Below are 18797 nucleotides of genomic sequence, written 5' to 3' on the forward strand. Positions count from 1 at the left end.
TGGGACCCATGGTGTCCATGTACCACTCGTTCCGGAACACTCCTCGGACCCGATCACAACCTCCGCTCCGGAACGAACCTCAGATGCGGGATATAATAATAAAACTCTCATTTTCGAAACTATCCTCGGACCACGAGCCCATAATCTAGGCCACATGTGTGCCTTGGCATACCTTTTATAGAACAATGTTTCTTACCTTCTCAATATCCATATTCCCCTTATCATTTCATGTCACAATACCCTTGAGAAGACTATATTAACTTCTCATCACAATACGTCCACTGCAGATTAAATCACACAGGAATAATTGCATGAAGCCTACACAACTTTCAATCACAAGCACATAGGAGTTTAACTACACAATATCATGTAATGAATACTAGACTTGCTTTCTCCTAATGAAATGACAAACATACATTCAACTAACCAAAGTCTAACTCGAGTAAACCGTAGCCTGCCTCAAAGTAGAGCTGGAACAATGTCTATCACTCTGCTACAACCTTTCCTTTCCTCAAGGCCTCAATACGTTTGCGATCTAAAAATAGAAGGCTTAATAGGTCACATTGCTCAATTTGCAAATACCAAGGCATGAAATACCCTTCCCTCTCCCCATTCTAAGGGTGGATGATTTTCTAGGTGATAAACAACCTATCAAAGCACCTAACATTCATACATTATCAATTCATACCATATTCTATCAAACATTCCCATTACAACCAGTTTTCCATGGCAAACACACCTTTTTATAGAACCCTAGGTCTTCAATTATTTAGTTTATGTTTCTAAATGTTCAATTTATGACAAATAGAAACTAACCAACGTATTTAGATGATAAATATGCGATAATAACCCTAACCCATCAGTTTAGGAGCTTTATTAAAATGCTAGGGTTTCTATTTCAATTTCACCATTAAAGACCCATGGATATGATTACAATAATGAAGGGGAAATGAATGATAAAATGAAAATCAATGGAACTTACCTCTCAAGGTTGTCTTACCCTAGCTTGAAAATTCTCTACGTGTTTGTTGGGAAGTGTGTTGGGGTGTTATGAATGAGAAAATAAAACTAAGGCATTTAAAACCTGGCTACTTGATGTGGCGTGATTTTACGCCACAATCGATGCTTTTTAACTATAAGTTTTACTTGTTTTTAAGCAAGTCTATGTCATTTTACGTAGTTTTTGTCATGTTTCAGGTAATACGAGGTCCCTGGAGCCAAAGTGTGGAAAACAAGCAAAAATGTTGCAAAACTGGAAATAACTGGAGGTTCTGGAAATTACTGGCGAAATATTGCTCTGCGCGATCGCGCAGAGTACCCACGCGATCGCGCCCACGCGGGAATTGCAATCCACGCGTTCGCGCTGGAATGAAACGCGACCGCGCCTACGCGCGGCATTAATTCCACGCGATCGCGCAGGATCGACGTGCGATCGCGATGAAGGGAGCAGGGGAGATTGACGTCATCTACGCGATCGCGCAGACACATGGCGCGATCGCGATGAAGGATTTTTCGGCATTTTCGACCAGAATTCGGATTTTGACGATGTCTTCCATTCCAGTTCATATAAATAGAAAACTAGGGCAAAATATTACAGATCTTTGGCAGCTCCCACAAGTTGGAGGCTAGGGTTCCTACAAAAATGTTCTCTCTTCTTTTTAATCCTTGTTGATGGAAATCTCTTGGTGACAATTAAGATTGATACTCTTGTTGTGCTTATTTATTCATTTGCATTGTTCTTAATCAAGTAAGTTTTTGCTATTTTAATTATTCTTGTTCTTGAATGTTTTCATTGGATTAGCTAACCTTTGAACTCGCCCATTTACTTTGTTTGAAACTCGGAAGAGGAAGAACGGAGTTGGGATAGAATAATTAACATGAATTTGGGGCGTTAACCCTCATCTAATGGAAGTTGACCTAGGAATAGGCAATACCACTTGTAGTCATATTCGGGTGTTCTTAATGCTCCTAATTGCTTGAGGGATCTTCAATTGGGTAGTCTAGTTAATCTTCGGAAGAAGTTAATTTAGAGTCATTATCCGAGGCTAAATAACATAAACTTGCTATTATTTACAATTCGTGAAATAGATTGGATCGTTACTTGAGAAGTAGTTTCCCTCCTTCCATTCTTGTTGCCATTGATCAATTTACTTGCTTTCTAGATTAGAATTTATATTTCCGTATTTTATCAAAACCTTATAAAAAACCACCATTGATGCGTTCGGGCATAGCTATTGTTAGTGATAATTCCTAATCTGCTTAAATCACCTACATATTGTTCTCTGTGGGATTCGACCCCGAGTCATAGTTGGGTAAATTATATTTGCATACGACCGTGCCCATTCTAATTAATAGGGTGGATTTGGACGTTATCACTATTGCTTCCCGTTGACCGCTGCGGCGGTCATTACGCCGCTGCAGAAGTCCCGCTATAGTGGCCAAGCCACCGCTATAGCGGTCCCAAGATAAATCGGCTTACCGCTATAGCAGTCGCAGTCCCGCTATAGCGGCATCGCCGTAGCTGGCAAAGGCCCGCCACAGCGGCCCCAAGAGAAATTGGCTGGCCGTTTCCCACCACTACAGCGGTACAACGGTACTCCCACCGCCGCAGCGGTGCATTTTTGGCAGTAGCTCGATTTTCTGTCCAGTTTTTCCCCCTATTACCCCACATTTCACCCAAGGCCTCAAAACACAACACAAAGCATGCATACATATAAAAAGTCGCCCTACGAATCCACCTACGGCCTCGGAATTTCCAATGGAGTCCTAAATTCCCATAATGACTGGAAGGGTCATTACAAATATGAACTAAGACATAAATAAAAGAAGAATCTCCAAGGCGGTGAATGTCCCCGTGCTCACCATGTAAGACTCTAAGCAGCAATTCTCGATCCACTATCAGCCACGAGATGCAGAGGTCGATCCTACCTGAAACTCTGCATTTAAAAAAGAATACAACAAGTGCAGGTCAGTACAAACAACAAGTACTGGTAGGTATCATAGGCCGACTAAGTTTAGCTAACACATTCAGGTCAATAAAGTAAGATAACAGGTAAATCAACAAGGTATAAGTCAAATACGAGCCAGAACCCAAGTACACATCATCACCTATATTTAGCATCTAAACCCAAATGTGCCAAATCTCAAATACTCAGTCAGAATCCGTATATCACAAGTACATCACAAGAATATCACAATCAAAGCCATAGTATAATGTAATGCAATAATATATGAAATGTGAATGCAATGCATATACAGTATACACATGTACTCCGATGATGGAACATCACATCTCGGTAGCACAACCCATGGGGGACCCGCGAAGTCCATGTACCTCACGGTTCATGCAACAACCTCGGCAATAGCTACCTCACAATTCTGGCAACAACCTCGGCAATCGCTACCCTCATACCTGGATTTCGGGATAAATATCAAACATCGGTCCTCACGCCACTCTCATCCAACTGAGCCCAGCTCGTAACAATATTTCCTCAAGTATCATCAATGTATCAACAGTATATCATGATGGATGAGAATACGTGCAATGTATGAGTTTAATGTCGATAATCATATCAATATCACAAGTACCACGCATGGACACACCAACAATATCATAAAAAGGCTACACAATAAGCCATAATAGAACACTATCATTGTATCAAACGTCAACAAGTAAGATACTACAATATCATGATCAAGGTGTATCAATAGTCTCCAATATCTACTATTTCCACGTGGCATCAAGCCATCAACAATAGAATAATATAAGTCACAACACAACGGGGTGCCCAACCTTAATCACACAATAGGGCCCAACCTAAGACAATATCCAACCCAACTTTATACCCGAAGGTTTACATGCTTTCTCCGACAATAACGTCTAAATATATGCTTCACTAAACGAAGTTATACCATAGGATAAACTGTAACCTACTTGGAAGGCTGAACAACTATATCACCAATAATCTCTCCTTAGACTTCCCTTTCCTTTGAGCCTCGAGGTAAAGAAAGTCTAGGCACATTTGAATCAAGAAATTAGAATCAAGAAGAACATCATATGAACCCTACTTCTATTCAAGACCCAAATCCCCAACCTATGGAATAGGGTTTATGAACAAAAAGGTGAAATTAGGAATCTGGAGGTTCCAACATAAAATTAAAGCTCTAGGGTATTAGGGATTTTAATACACAGTTAATAAAATAACCAGACCGATACCGCTTCTGCGACAGCGAAACCGTTGCAGCGGTCCCGCCTCGACGATCACTCAGACCACCTGGAAAGGTTTGCATTTTCGCGGGCGGGGTTAGTGCTCGGAAAAGCTACTTCGAAATAATTGGTGCTCTTTCAGACTTTGTTTTAAAAGAGTCGCCACCTAATTTTTAGGAAATTAGGAAAAGCAGTTTTGACGGGTTTATTCATACGCCGTGAAAAATCCTTCTTAATCCAAAGTTCTAGGTAAGGATTTTGGTGATCCCCTAGGGAAGGTGTTAGGCACCCTAGTTTTAAGGTTCCGTACTATACGGTTAACCTTCGAGTTCCAATGTGTGAGTATTTGCATGAACTGTTTATTTAGTGTTTATTTCCCGCAAAAGATTTGTCATGTTGCATATCATTTTTTGAAAAGAGTTGAATGTATTCCCTTTATATACAGGGTATTTAGGTTCGGATTTATGATATCCGGGTATAATTAGTTCCTTTTATATATAATGATAGTAGTGTTTCTTATAGGAAAAGATAGACTATTCGTTTATTCTTTGGATTTGAATGACCAAGTTTTTTTCATGCTTTACTCACACGTGGACCGGGTTAATTCATCTAGTATTCTTTCAGAATATCCTTACCTAAGTTTTATAATTAAGCGTAATTTAGATTTTTTTGATTTTTAAAGAAAAGAACTCTTTACATGTTTCACGCGATTGGTTTGTTAGGAAAAAGATGAATTGTATCCATGGTCAAAATATCTCGCATATGCTCATTTTAAAATATACTTGCATGCATATGTCTATTTTATAACAAATCCCAATTTTTCTTATGAAATAAGAGCTTTATTTCAAAATCAGTTCTGTTTTATCAAAATGCCTTGTTTATTTATTGAAATCGTGGGCCTTAGCCAAGAAAATATTGACCGCGGTTTTTTTTAGAAAAAAGGACAAGTGGGTCTTAACACAAAGAAGTAACTTTATTTGGGTTCTCTTAACAAAATAACAAAGCTGTATGGACTTATTGGCCCAAACACTCCCTATTTCTAACCATTTAAAAACGTAGGCCTTTGCCAAGTTTATTTGACCATAGGTTTATAAAAAATTAGACGGGGTTTTAGTCCAAAAGAGAACTTTCATTATTTTGTTTTCAAATACCAGACCGAGTGGGTTCTAACCCAAAACAGTTTAATGAATACTCGTTTTTCTTGAGAAAAAAGACAAGTGGGCTACGACCCAAAATATAGAAGCTTTTTACCAAAACCCAAAGCCAGAAAAGATATGCTTTCAAATCATTTTAAGAAGGAAGCCTTTTGATGAAAGATGAAGAAGATCAAGAAATCCAAAAAAACCAAGAAACACAAGATTGAAATTCAAGAGAAAGAAAGTCCAAGAAGCTCAACTTTGAAGATCAATTTCTTTCAAGAATGGGAATTCTTGTTTCTTGAATCCTTTTCTAAATAGGTTTCTTGTTTCTTGATTTATATTTTAGTAGGATTTAATTTCCTATCATTAGTAGGACTTTTATCCTAGTTCTAGTAGGATTCAGTATTCTTTATTCTTTTCCTTGTAGAATAGGGATTTTACTTTCCTTGTTTTTAGCTATTTCCTTTCTAGAGTAGAATAGGGATTTGTAGTAAAACAATAAGAGACCCTAGGCCTATATAAAGGGTTCTCATGACTTGTAAATATAGAATTCACGTTTTTGAGCATAAACCCTAGTTTGCAATAGAGTTATTTTTTCTATTTGGTCTTCTTTATCCTTGTTTTTGGTTCCAAGCAAGGTGGTGGTAGTCTTTATCTTATTTTCAATAGCGTGTGGTATTTATTTATCACGTAAGTTGACTTCAAGTGGTGACTTGGGAACTTTATTGGTTCTTGATCATTCAAGGACGCGATTCTTGATTAAAATTTGTTCTATTTCATACACAGAACCTTAACTTTCTTCCCATCGTTGCGCCTTCAATATTTACTTGTTTTAAACTAATAAATAGTTATTCCCATAGTTCAGATTGTCATCTTGCACCTCATTTTAGAATCACTTATATCAGAGACATATAGCTTGAGAAACGTCCATTTCTTGAATCTGCCCCTCAAATCGCTTCAAGAGCAAGATCCTAGTGGATTGGTTCTTTGTTAACTCGAAGAATCATATCAATTTGGTATCAGAGCACAATTGAGGAATATTATGCATCATATGCAAGAAACAAGAGGACGTTGTGTTTAAGAAGATGAAAAACTATGAAAAAAAGAATCTCTTTTCCGCACTAGATGTACCTCCCATGATAAGGTATGTTCGGTAATCATTGATAAAGGAAGTCATGTTAATGTTGTTTCTGAAGAGATGGTTTCTAAACTTGGCTTGTTAACAAAACCTCATCCATATCCTTATAGCATCAAATTTGAGAATGATGATGGTGGTTTAGAGGTAACTCGTCAATGCCTAGTTTCTTTTTCTATAGGCAAAATATATAAAGATCTTGTTTGGTGTGATGTAATAAAGATGGATGCTTGCCACTTATTACATGGAAGACCGTGGGTGTATGAAAGGTGTGCTAACTATGATGAATATCGTAATACCTATTATTTTACAAAGGATGGACGATAAATTAAGTTGGTTCCCTTGAATCCAGAAGATGTTGCTAAAAACTCCAAGTATGTTAATAATTGTTTTGTGACCAATTTACAAATCATTGGTCCCATAAATATGGAACAACAAAAGGAGGAGGATAATGCATTAGATCCGCAAATCTTTGATTTGGCTCCAAAATTTGATGAGGATCCATTAGAGCATCCAACCATTTGTGAGATGGAGTTTCCACCATTAAGAGATTTTGAAAAGAATATAGATTTTGTTTCTTACTCCACACCAACCAAAGCAGCTTATTGCATAGGATTAATAGTCTATGAAGATTTGGAAGGGAAAAAGGATGAGTTACTGAAAAAAAAGACTATGAATGAGAGTTTAATATATGATGTAGTTCCAGCAAGAATTATTCCTCAAAAGGATGAACCTTTTCAAGAATGTGTCAATTTAAGATCTCTCAATTTCATTGAGGTTAATGGCTATAATCATGTCAAATATGAGAGCAACAAAATCATCGAGGAGCTCTTAAGAAGACATGATTTAATCTCATACCTTGATGCAAAGGTACTTGAATTTGATTTATTTATTGGTTTTCATGGCAGTAACTTAGATTTGTCATGCAAACACCACATAGACAAGGGAATATTCAAGATTCTTGAAGATCAAAAAGGATATAAGTGTTGATTATGGCTTAAACATTGAAGATTCGTTTAAGATGATATGTTTGAGAAATCATGGAAAATAGTTACTACTAAGAAGTGGGATTTAGTTCGGCCATATGTAATGCTTTCTTTCAACATGATGAAGCTCTATGACAAACTAGAAAAATGCAACTTAAAGCCTGGTGAGTATGGTTGTTCCAATTTTTTTTTTTTTGGTTTGCTAATCTTTCACCATTTATGGAGCCTTTAGATTCGAGGATGAGTCTTTCTTAACAAGGGGAGAATGATGAAAGATGAAGAAGATCAAGAAATCCAAGAAAACCAAGAAACACAAGATTGAAATTCAAGAGAAAGAAAGTCCAAGAAGCTCAAGTTTGAAGATCAATTTCTTTCAAGACTGGGAATTCTTGTTTCTTGAATCTTTTTCTAAATAGGTTTCTTGTTTCTTGATTTATATTTTATTAGTATTTAATTCCCTATCATTAGTAGGACTTTTATGTTAGTTCTAGTAGGATTCAGTTTTCTTTATTCTTTTCCTTGTAGAATAGGATTTTACTTTCCTTGTTTTTAGCTATTTCCTTTCTAGAGTAGAATAAGAATTTGTAGTAAAAAAAAAAAAAAAAAGACCCTAGGCCTATATAAAGCGTTCTCATGACTTGTAAATACAGAATTCACGTTTCGAGCATAAACCCTAGTTTGCAATAGAGTTATTTTCTCTATTTGGTCTTCTTTATCCTTGTTTTTGGTTCCAAGCAAGGTGGTGATAGTCTTTATCTTGTTTTCAATAGTGTGTGGTGTTTCTTTATCACGTAAGTTGATTTCAAGTGGTGACTTGGGAACTTTATTGGTTCCTGATCATTCAAGAACGCGATTCTTGATTAAAATTCGTTCTATTTCATACACACAACCTTAACTTTCTTTCCATCGTTACACCCTCAATATTTACTTGTTTTAAACTAATAAATAGTTATTCCCATAGTTCAGATTGTCATCTTGCACCTCATTTTTGAATCACTTATATCGGAGATGTATAGCTTGAGAAACGTCCGTTTCTTGAATCTGCCCATCAAATCGCTTCAAGAACAAGATCCTGGTCGATTGGTTCTTTGTTAACTCGAAGAATCACATCACCTTTTGCCTAATCTATTTATCCTCCAAGTTTTTCACAAGTTGTCTATATCATTTCTCGCATTCCAAAATCTTTTCCAGTTTATTACTTATTAAAATTTGTAGCAGTTGCCTCTCATTTTTTAATTTTTCAAAAATCAGTATGCGTTCTCAAGGTTTATTAGAAAATTTTGGGTGCTAAAGTCAATCTAAACGACTTATGTACCGTTTTCCTAAGATGCCTAATTCATAATAAAGGTTCCAATAAATTTGTGGGTTTTCAAATAACAAGCATAATACAAGCAAACCAAATATAACAGAAATACGATGAAATTGAATAAAATAAAATGGGGTGTACCAAACCCCAATCATTTTCACCCATGGCTGGGCCTTCACATTATTTTTACCATGATTGGGCCTTCAATATATTAGCTTCCCTTTCTTCCTTTTGGACTCAAAGACGTTTGAAGGAAATTTTCCTTATTAAGGTGGCTGGACCTCGGCCCGAGTGGCCATGCAGTAGAGAAGGGGAAAAACAAAAGACCTTGGTTAGTTTATATTTTTCTGTCCCTATTATACATATGCTATGCACACATAATATACAAAGTATACTATTGTTTTACAAATCCTATTCTATGTATGAATATACAACATATATACACAGTATATCATATTTACTCAAGAGACCATGTGAAGCATATGTGTTCCATGTCCTCAAACTCAACATCCCAAACTAGGTGGTGGGAGGCAAAGTCATCACCCCCCTTTTAATCCGGATGCCGCACAAGTTCCAAGAGGTTTCATGAACCTCCGGCATGGTTGGTCACCAGGGAAGGGTTCAAACTAGACCCCCCCCCCCCCCCCCACCTAAAATGCCTCTCAACAAATAGGGAAGACACAGATTCACACACCCACACATGGTTCAGTGTAAATAAGATATGCCTTAAATATGTGTGTATGGAACAACCATCAGTCAACAAGAAATAATGATACCAGTAAAGGCAAACATGATTTAAGCATAAAGATGACAGTAACCTATGTAGGCACAACACAGCCTCAGTTAGACCACAACAGATCAGTCAAATGCAATTCTAAACAACATGAAATCAAACAGGTGTGATGAAGTAGAAGAACACAAAGGAAAATCATTCTCTAAGCACAATGTCATCATAACAGGTTTAGCATACATAAGGTATACCTATAGCTATATAAGCCTAACTCTCAAATGGCTTCTAAACATTTTATGGACATTTCAAGTGAAGACATTATATTCCAAGCCATAAATGATTCCTCTTAAAAAGGGAAAAGGAACAGGCAGATGCAAATTATAGTCTTAACCACTATAGCACAACCAAAGTCAAGCAAGCACAAACTAGAATCCTTGATTGGTATGATATCCTATTATCTCTTTTTCTTTTTACATAAACCAATTCAAGGCACAAGCTACTATAGAAACCAAGTTAGGATTGTCTATAGAACCAACTGTCTAGGACCTTTTAAGCTACTAAGTTCTCATATGGGGTATATAAATCCTAAGCCTAATCAGTTACACCCTTTTAAATGACTTAAGTAAGTAGGCAGGTCACAGTCTCAAAATGTATAGGGATCCCATATTCTTTTATTCTAGGTGTCCTAACCTTCACTCTTGACACTATATTATTTGCAGGAAAGTTTAAATTAACTTAAAAGGATACACTTAATCTTAACTATGTCCTTATTCTTAATCTTCATCTTTTCTTTAAAACTTGAATAAGTATCATATGTTTCCAACTTTGTATGTTTCACAGGAGGAAAACAGCTCCATTCAAACATACCTAGAGTAGGGCCAACTTTATCTATTGCTGATCCTCTGTATAATGTACTCATGACTTAGTTCAGAGAAAGAAATGGAAAGAAAGCATGGTTTATTTTCTTAAAGAATCATAGAGAAAAAGGGGTCAAATATATCCCTTTCCATCAACCTACATTGCTTTCCTGATTAAAAAACAGTACCATGGACCTTCTCATCTTTTAAAAGAATCATTTGTTAAGACTTAGGGTGAAAGGGGAGAAACAGACCACTTTTCAAAACACAGATTGAAATCACAAATATACTCACAGACTCTACATAGGATCCAAATCATAAACCTAGTTGCTAAAAGTTCTGTCATGTGCCATCAGGTTCTTTTCACAAAGGGAAGGATTCTTCCATTTTTATTTATCAAAAACAGGCAGTGTCCCAAAAAAACAACTTTCTTTTCCAGTTTTATTACAGTTTCCAACTAATCCAAACATCTCCTTAAGGCATATTAAGGCAGACACAACAGACAAGCCAAATGAATTCCAACAGTCCATTACAAGTGTAAAAACAATTCCATCTTTTTTTAGACTCAAGAACCTTAATAGTATGACAAGATGATCCCAAAGTGCAAAAGGTGAGAGGCTATACCCCATAGACTTGAGAGGGATGCCATGACAACCTCTTATTTGGGAGAAAAGATACTATGGGTCAAGCATTGCTTGACCCTTTCTCAATCCCTTCCTACGGTGTCTTTAAAAGACCTTCCCTATCTAGCCAAGTGGTTTTCAACCTCAACCCATGCAATATTGACATCTTGTTTCTCGTTTTCCCCAATCACACATCAAATGACACTAGGCAGTTTACAAATCAGCAGACAAGTTGTTTTTCCTTTTTAAATCTTAAATACTGCTTTCCTCTATTCCATTCCTTCCTACTTTTTTTTTACTTAGATTATTATCATGAGGCTTTTCTTTCTATCTGTGCATATTTTTAAAGCCTAGGCAGTTTGCAAACAAGGGATTATAATCACTATATCAGTTATTTACACACATAAGAGAACAAAGTGAATAGTCATGTCCCAAGGTAAAGCCTTAGTCTCTAAATTGTTCAGGACTTGAGAAAATCAAAGTCAAGTTGCTTCTTTTCATTCTTCTTTCAACATTTATACTCAGAAACTTGAACATTCATGATCCCTCACCAAATTAAGACTGATATATGGGTGAAGACGACACAGATACAAGAGCATGATATATTAGTCCCTTATTTTTTATAACAGATTACTTCATTTCTAGAGTAAGACCAACTAATAAGGCAGTGTCAACAAAAGGAGTCAAAAGGAGTCACAAACAAGAGAACAGACCTTTCCCTTAGACATCACCTTCATTTCATTCTTTTTTGTATACCATTTTTAGTTTCAATATGACTAGGTGGCAAAGTTGACAGTTAGTCCATTAACCATTTAGCAACTAAATCAATTCTAGTTAGTCTTAAATGAAGACATGATCTTGTGGTTCTATTACTTCTCCTAATTCTTTTACTTTCCCATCAGATTCTACATATTCAGGGAGGTAAACTACTTCTAGGTGAAGAACTTATGGTATAGACTATTAAGACAAGTTGTGAACACCATGTGCCACAAGCAAACAAATTCCAACAAGATAAAACAACCTTAAGCAGATCAAAAGGAGACAGGATTCACATTTAGGTACCATGTTCACAATAGTTTCTAGGATTTCTGCTATGAATCATGGACACTTAGAATAAACTTGTCACAAATCCTAGGTGATCATACATAATCTACATTAGGTAATGACAAAAACATAGTCACAGCCATGTACAAACAATCAAACTATAGACCTAAGGCATGAACCTGCCATTTCTTTGTTCTATTATTAGACAGCAAACAAAAAATTAGTTTATCTTGTCTTACTCTACTTTAGGTGTAAGATCACTTAGGGGAAAGGAGCAATGAGACACCTCACTATTATACTCAGAGATTCAGCACAACAGATGCATATTTTTATCTAAATCTTCCTCTATTCATTCATTTTTCCAAAAAAAAAAAAAAAAAAAGCACATCTGAAGATATATCCAACATACTTCACTTCACAAATAGGGTAATTCATGACTGACTAGAAAAATAGGGATGTTTAACTGTAATCACAAGCACACACTACCAACAAATCAACCATGTTCAACTGTATTCTTATAGTAATGCTTACACTCGGTTAGGGAAAATTCTAAAAACCTAAACCCTAGCCGCCACCACTACTGGCCGGAATGGCCGAACCAACCGGTCGACAACCTCCACCGGTAACCCAGAATACAACCAACACTCTAACTCCACAACCTACATTATTACATACTGAAAATTCAAAGCCTAACAATCAGAATCAAACTTATGCCAATTTATTCAAGCCCGTAATTATGGATACACCGACTGTCAAAATACCATCAAAGAAAATTACATACATCAATGGGGAACCATTCATTGCTTGGAAGTCCAATGAGATACAACAGATGATAGTGAAGTAGAAATTACAATATGCAGTGATTGGTAAGTTTTCATACGACAATATTGATATTAAAGAACTCAGGAAGGTAATTCCAATACAATGTGGAATTAAAGGTGTGCCAATTATAGGATTGCTTGATGAAAGACATATTCTGATCCGACTAAATTTTCTGGAAGATTATGTTAGAATGATATCTACCCCTGCATACTACCTAAAAGTGCATGACAGGTATTTCCAAATGAGACCTCTCATATGGGATCCATGGTTCAATCCAAAAGAAGAGACTTCTAGGGTTGTATCTTCGATAAGCTTCCCTGAACTGCCTCCAAATTTCTTTGCTAAAGAGGCTGTGTTTTCCATGGCAACTGCAGTTGGAAAACCTTTAACTGTAGATCTGGCCACAACAAACAAAACAAGGCCAACCTGCGCAAAAATCAAAGTTGAGGTTGATCTATTAGCAACACTACCAAAGAGGATAAACATTGCTGAAGAGGATGAATCAGGAATACTAAAATAAAAATGGGTAAGGATTAATTATGATTACTTACCAAAATATTGCAAACACTGCAAACTCCAAGGTCATGAGGAGAAGGAATGTAGAGTACTTAATCCTGAACTGGCAAAGCAATTCAAAGAAGAATTAAGGAAAGAAAATGCACATGTTGTTGCTACAGAAACACAAAATAAAGAAGGCATTTAAGGAAGAAGGGGATGGCACAATACTGGTAAACAAGAATGGATGCAAAGAAGGAGAAAATACAAGAAGGATAAATCAAGTGTTATAATTGGGGAAGTGAGTCCAGTACAAAAGAATAAGGAGGGAATCATGGTAACTACCAATGTATTTGCAGCACTGAAAGAGGTCTCAGACAATCAGGACAATGTGAATCAAGATCATGTGCCATAAAAAGATACTAGAACATGGATTGAGAAGAGCTTCTATATCCACAAAAGGCAGGTAAAGGACACAGACAACAAGACAAAAGAAACAGAACAACCACAAGGGGACAGCATGATATTTGGGGATGAAAACCATAAGAAACACATACAAATATCAAGGGAACAACACATAGTAAGTGATGATGTGGAGGATATTTTACTTGATCAGTCCCAAATGTAGACACCAGGAAAAAGTATTCAAACAAAACATGCAACAACAAGTCATCAAGGGCAGGAGGATGAGCATAAGAACAAGAGTACAAATCAATCCAGTGTGAACAACAGCAAGACAACAACCACAAGCAGAGGGGAAAACTACTATCTGATGCACATGATAATATGGTGAAATTTCAGACCCCAGATCTAAATCAAATATTGCAGGGAAGGGAGAGTGATAGTCAAAGCAAAGAATTGGCATTACAAGAAAATCATAGCAGGTGGGATTTGAAGAGACAGGAGGATAATGAACAAACAGGGGATAGTAGTACCAACAGTATGCAAAATAAGGCAATAAATCAGGGAAATGTAGAAGGGAAAAAACAGGATAAGGAAAAACATAATCTTAATGTGGTGCAGCATGAACAAGGCACATCAACAGTATCAGGGCAGATATCAAAATTTAATATTGAAGGGAGAAGTAGAGATCTAGATGTGTATACTTTAGAGCATAATTTGGAAGCAGCTATTAGAGTAGGAGATATTTCACCAAAGTATCTTCAAAAAGGAGGAGGAAAACCCAGAAAAAAGACATCAAGGGAGACAAGTGTTCCACCTGGAAGTGGAGTTCATACTAGAAGGCAGATTAATAAACTTAATAAACCATGATGAATGCTCTTATATGGAATATTAGGTCTGTTAATACCATGGAAGCTTTTACAAGGTTGATAAAACTGAATCAAAGATACCATTTTGGTTTTATAGGCTTAATGGAACCTTTTCAAGATTTAGACAAGATAGAGGAATATAAAAGAAGACTTGGAATGGAGCATGCAATAGCTAATATATCTGGTAAGATTTGGGCTTTTGTGGAAGATATATTTGACTATTACATAATTGTGGATCATCAGCAGCATTTAACCATTAAATTAAGGGTTAGAGGAAATCAGGAGGATATGCTAGTGTCACTAGTGTATGCAAAGTGTACTCAAGCTGAAAGATTGGAGTTGTGGGACTCTCTGGAGGATTTATCTACCTCAGTTGATATTCCTTGGATGATTGGGGGTGATTTTAATGCAATAAATTCAACATATGAGAAATTTGGTGGTCTTCCAGTAACCATCAATGAAATTCAGGATTTCAGAGGTTGCATCCAGAACTGTGGAGTATCAGATTTGGGATTTAGTGGCAGTAAATTTACTTGGTGAAATGGCCAAAGTGGCGATGATTGTATTTTTAAGAGATTGGATAGATGTATGGGTAATCAGATGCTACAAGCAAAATATTCTAGTGTAGGTATCAATCATCTGATCAGGATTGGGTCAGATCATGCTCCTATGTTAATTTCCTATACAGGAGACAATAGAAGCATCAAAAAACCTTTTAAGTTTTTGAAATTTTGGGTAAAGAATGAAGGTTTTATAGAGTTGATTAAACAAAATTGGACAGCTGATTTTTGGGCAAATCCTTTCATACTTTTTTATCATAAACTGAAAAAGGTGAAAGCAGCTTTGGCACAATGGAGTAAAGCAACTTTTGGGAATATAATTCAAGAAATTGAAGCTCTTGAAGAGGTCATTAAGGTGAAGGAAACTCAATTTCAGAATCTTCCAACTCCTAATAATAGACAGGAATTGCATAAAGTGCAGGCAGAATTAAACAGATATTTACATCTAGAGGAAGAATTTTGGAAACAGAAAGCTGGGATGCAGTGGTTTCAGGATAGGGATAGAAATACAAATTTTTTTCATGCCTATGTTCAGGGGAGAAGGAAAAGGATGCAAATAAGAAGAATCCAAGGAGAAGATGGGAATTGGACAGAAGAAGAAGGGGGAATAATTGCTGAAGCCATCAGATTCTACACTGCTCAATTTACAAAGGAAGAAGATCCAAAAGATTTTGAAATTCTAAATCATTTGCCCAGAATGGTTTTTGAGGAAGATAATTTGTGGTTTGTAGCAGAACCAACTAAAGAAGAGGTGAAGGCAGTGGTTTTTCAACTAAATGGAGAGAGTGTAGGAGGACCTGATGGTTTTACTGGTGTTTTTTATCAAGCTTGCTGGGAAATCATTGGAGAGGATGTTACCAACATGATGAAGGATTTCTTTTGTGGAGCAGAGCTGCCCAAGTTTGTTACTCATACTAATTTGGTCTTATTACCAAAGAAAGAGATGGTTAACACCTTCTCTGATATGGGACCAATTAGTTTGAGCAAATTTGTGAACAAAATCTTTTCTAGACTGATTCATGAGAGATTGGTTTCAAAATTATCTGATATTATATCACTCAATCAATCTGGATTTGTTAAAGATAGAAGTATTGTGGAGAATATACTGTTGACTCAAGAAATTGTATCTGATATAAGGCTGAGTACAAAAGATGGAAATGTTATAATTAAGCTGGATATGGCAGAGGCCTATGACAGGGTATCTTGGCTGTTCTTAACTAAGGTACTTAGGTAGATGGGATTCTCAGAGAAGATTATAGACATGGTCTACAGGATTGTTAGCAATAACTGGTACTCTGTGTTGGTAAATGGGCAGCAACAAGGTTTCTTCCAATCTACCAGAGGAGTAAAGCAAGGGGACCCTCTTTCCCCTACTTTATTTATCCTAGCAGCTGAGGTCTTATCTAGGAGTGTGAATACATTTCATCAGAATAGTCAGTTTAAGGGTTTTGGTATGCCTAAATGGATTCCAAAAGTAAATCATCTTGCCTATGCTGATGATATGATCATCTTTACTTCAGCAGATGTGGTATCTTTGCAAAAGATAATGGGGATTTTGAAGAATTATGAGCAGACTTCTGGTCAAAAGATTAATATGGACAAAAGTGCTGTTTATATGCATAATAATGTCCCAGGGGACATTAGTATCACAGTTGAGATTGTAACTGGCATCAATAGAAAATAATTTCCTTTTATGTATTTGGGCTGCCCTATTTATCATTGTAGGAGGAAGAAGGAATTCATTAATGCTTTGATCCTTAAAATCATGAATAGATTACAAGGATGGAAGGGTAAAATGTTATCTTTTGGAGGAAGGGAAATTCTTATTAAACATGTTCTTCAAAGCATGCCAATACACATGTTATCAGCTGTTAACCCTCCTAGTGGGATGATCAGGCAAATTCACAAGATGTTTGCTCAGGTTTTTTGGAGCAATACTATTAGGGGCAAGAGTAGACATTGGGTGGCTTGGAATAATTTGTGTGTTCCAACTACAAAGGGGGCCTAGCTTTGAGATCCCTTCATGATGTGTCTTTGGCACTTTTTTGTAAACTCTGGTGGAATTTCATGACAAAACCTACATTATGGAGTGCTTATATGACCAACAAATATTGTAGGAAAGATCATGCTATAGTGGTACAATGGAGAAAGGGGTCACAAACTTGGAAAAGAATGTTAGAAGCCAGGGACTTAATAGAACATCAAATTTGGTGGCAAGTTAGGAAAGGGGATTCACAGTTCTGGTTTGACAATTGGACTGGATTGGGAGCTTTATACTATGTAAATCCAGGGGATACTTATGATGAGAGAATTCAGAATGTCAAAGATATGGTAGTACACGGGAGGTGGAATAGAGGAAAATTGATGGAAGTACTCACTGAAGACATTGTTGATCATATAATAGAGAATATAGCCCCACCCAGGGAGGAAAGAGATTTTGATAGATCATGGTGGATACTAGACACAAGTGGGGAATTTACAATTAAATCAACTTGGGATTTTATTAGGCTGAGGGACCACAACTGGACAGTTACAGGTTCATGTGGATAAAGGGGTTTCCTTTTAAGATTTCCTTTTTTCTTTGGAGATGTTGGAAATACAAAATTCCTACAGATGATGTGTTAAAGAAGATGATTATCAATTTGGTATCTAGGTGTTGGTGTTGTATAAATCCTAGGGAGGAGACTATGCACCATTTGTTTCTAACATCAGATACAACTAAAAGGACATGGTCCTTTTTTTGCAATGCTGCAGGAATAAACATGGAAGGAGTGTAGCTGCAACAACTGATTGTGAACTGGTGGAAGGCACCAATAACTTGCAGATTGAAACAGATATATGCTGCAGTGCCATCAATCATAATGTGGGAACTTTGGAAGAGAAGAAATGGTATTAAACATGGGCATATAAAGGTTAATAGTTCAGTTATTTATCTAGTCTTAATCTCTATTCAAAGACTAGTATTGTGCAGGAATCCCTCTATTAAAAATGTTCCTGCTGGATGGAAGGAATTGATTCAAATGTTGGAGGGAGGCAAGGCAAGAGTGAAGGTAACACAAGTTAGATGGAATTTACCTCCACTTGGGTGGTGTGCTTGCAACACAGATGGTGCTTCTAGAGGTAACCCAGGGAGGAGTGCCTATGGTTTTTGTTTGAGAGATGCTGAAGGGAATTTAATATATGCACAAGCTGAGGAGATTGGTTATGCCACAAATATAGAAGCAGAAATTGTGGCTCTTTTGGAGGCCTTGAAGAACTGCAAGCAATAGGGGCTTCATAACATCATTTTTCAGACAGATTCTCAAACTATTCAGAAAATTTTGTCTGAAGAATGGAAGCTTCCATGGACTATTGCTGGTTGGGTGGAAGAGGTTGAGGAATATAAAAGGGATTTGGATGTCATATTCAATCATACCCTAAGGGAAGCAAATAAGTTGGCTGATGCTTTAGCCAAATTTGCTTTAGATGAAGGTCCTTTGCAGTGCTACTTGTTTGAGGAGTTGAATGTGCAGATGAGAAGGATCCTAAATAGTGATAAGAGTCAAATTCCATATATAAGAATTAGGAGATACTGAAGGGGATGGAGGAAAAAGGAGAATGGACACTAGGAGAACATTTCATT

At 36.7% G+C, this 18797-nt stretch overlaps 1 protein-coding gene across 1 annotated transcript; it reads left to right on the forward strand.

Annotated features, from left to right (window-relative positions):
* The first annotated feature begins 14612 nt into the window (after positions 1–14612).
* Positions 14613–15155, forward strand: LOC132637755 (uncharacterized). The gene has a single exon (XM_060354799.1). It carries the CDS (start codon positions 14613–14615, stop codon positions 15153–15155), a length of 543 nt encoding a protein of 180 aa, XP_060210782.1.
* Positions 15156–18797: the final 3642 nt, after the last annotated feature.

This window comes from Lycium barbarum, chromosome 4 (genome assembly GCF_019175385.1).
Source record: "Lycium barbarum isolate Lr01 chromosome 4, ASM1917538v2, whole genome shotgun sequence".
Lineage (NCBI taxonomy): Eukaryota > Viridiplantae > Streptophyta > Magnoliopsida > Solanales > Solanaceae > Lycium > Lycium barbarum.

Bases quoted from the DNA above. Each gene is read 5' to 3' on its own strand.
- LOC132637755 (XM_060354799.1), top strand. From the start codon at position 14,613: ATGATGAATGCTCTTATATGGAATATTAGGTCTGTTAATACCATGGAA.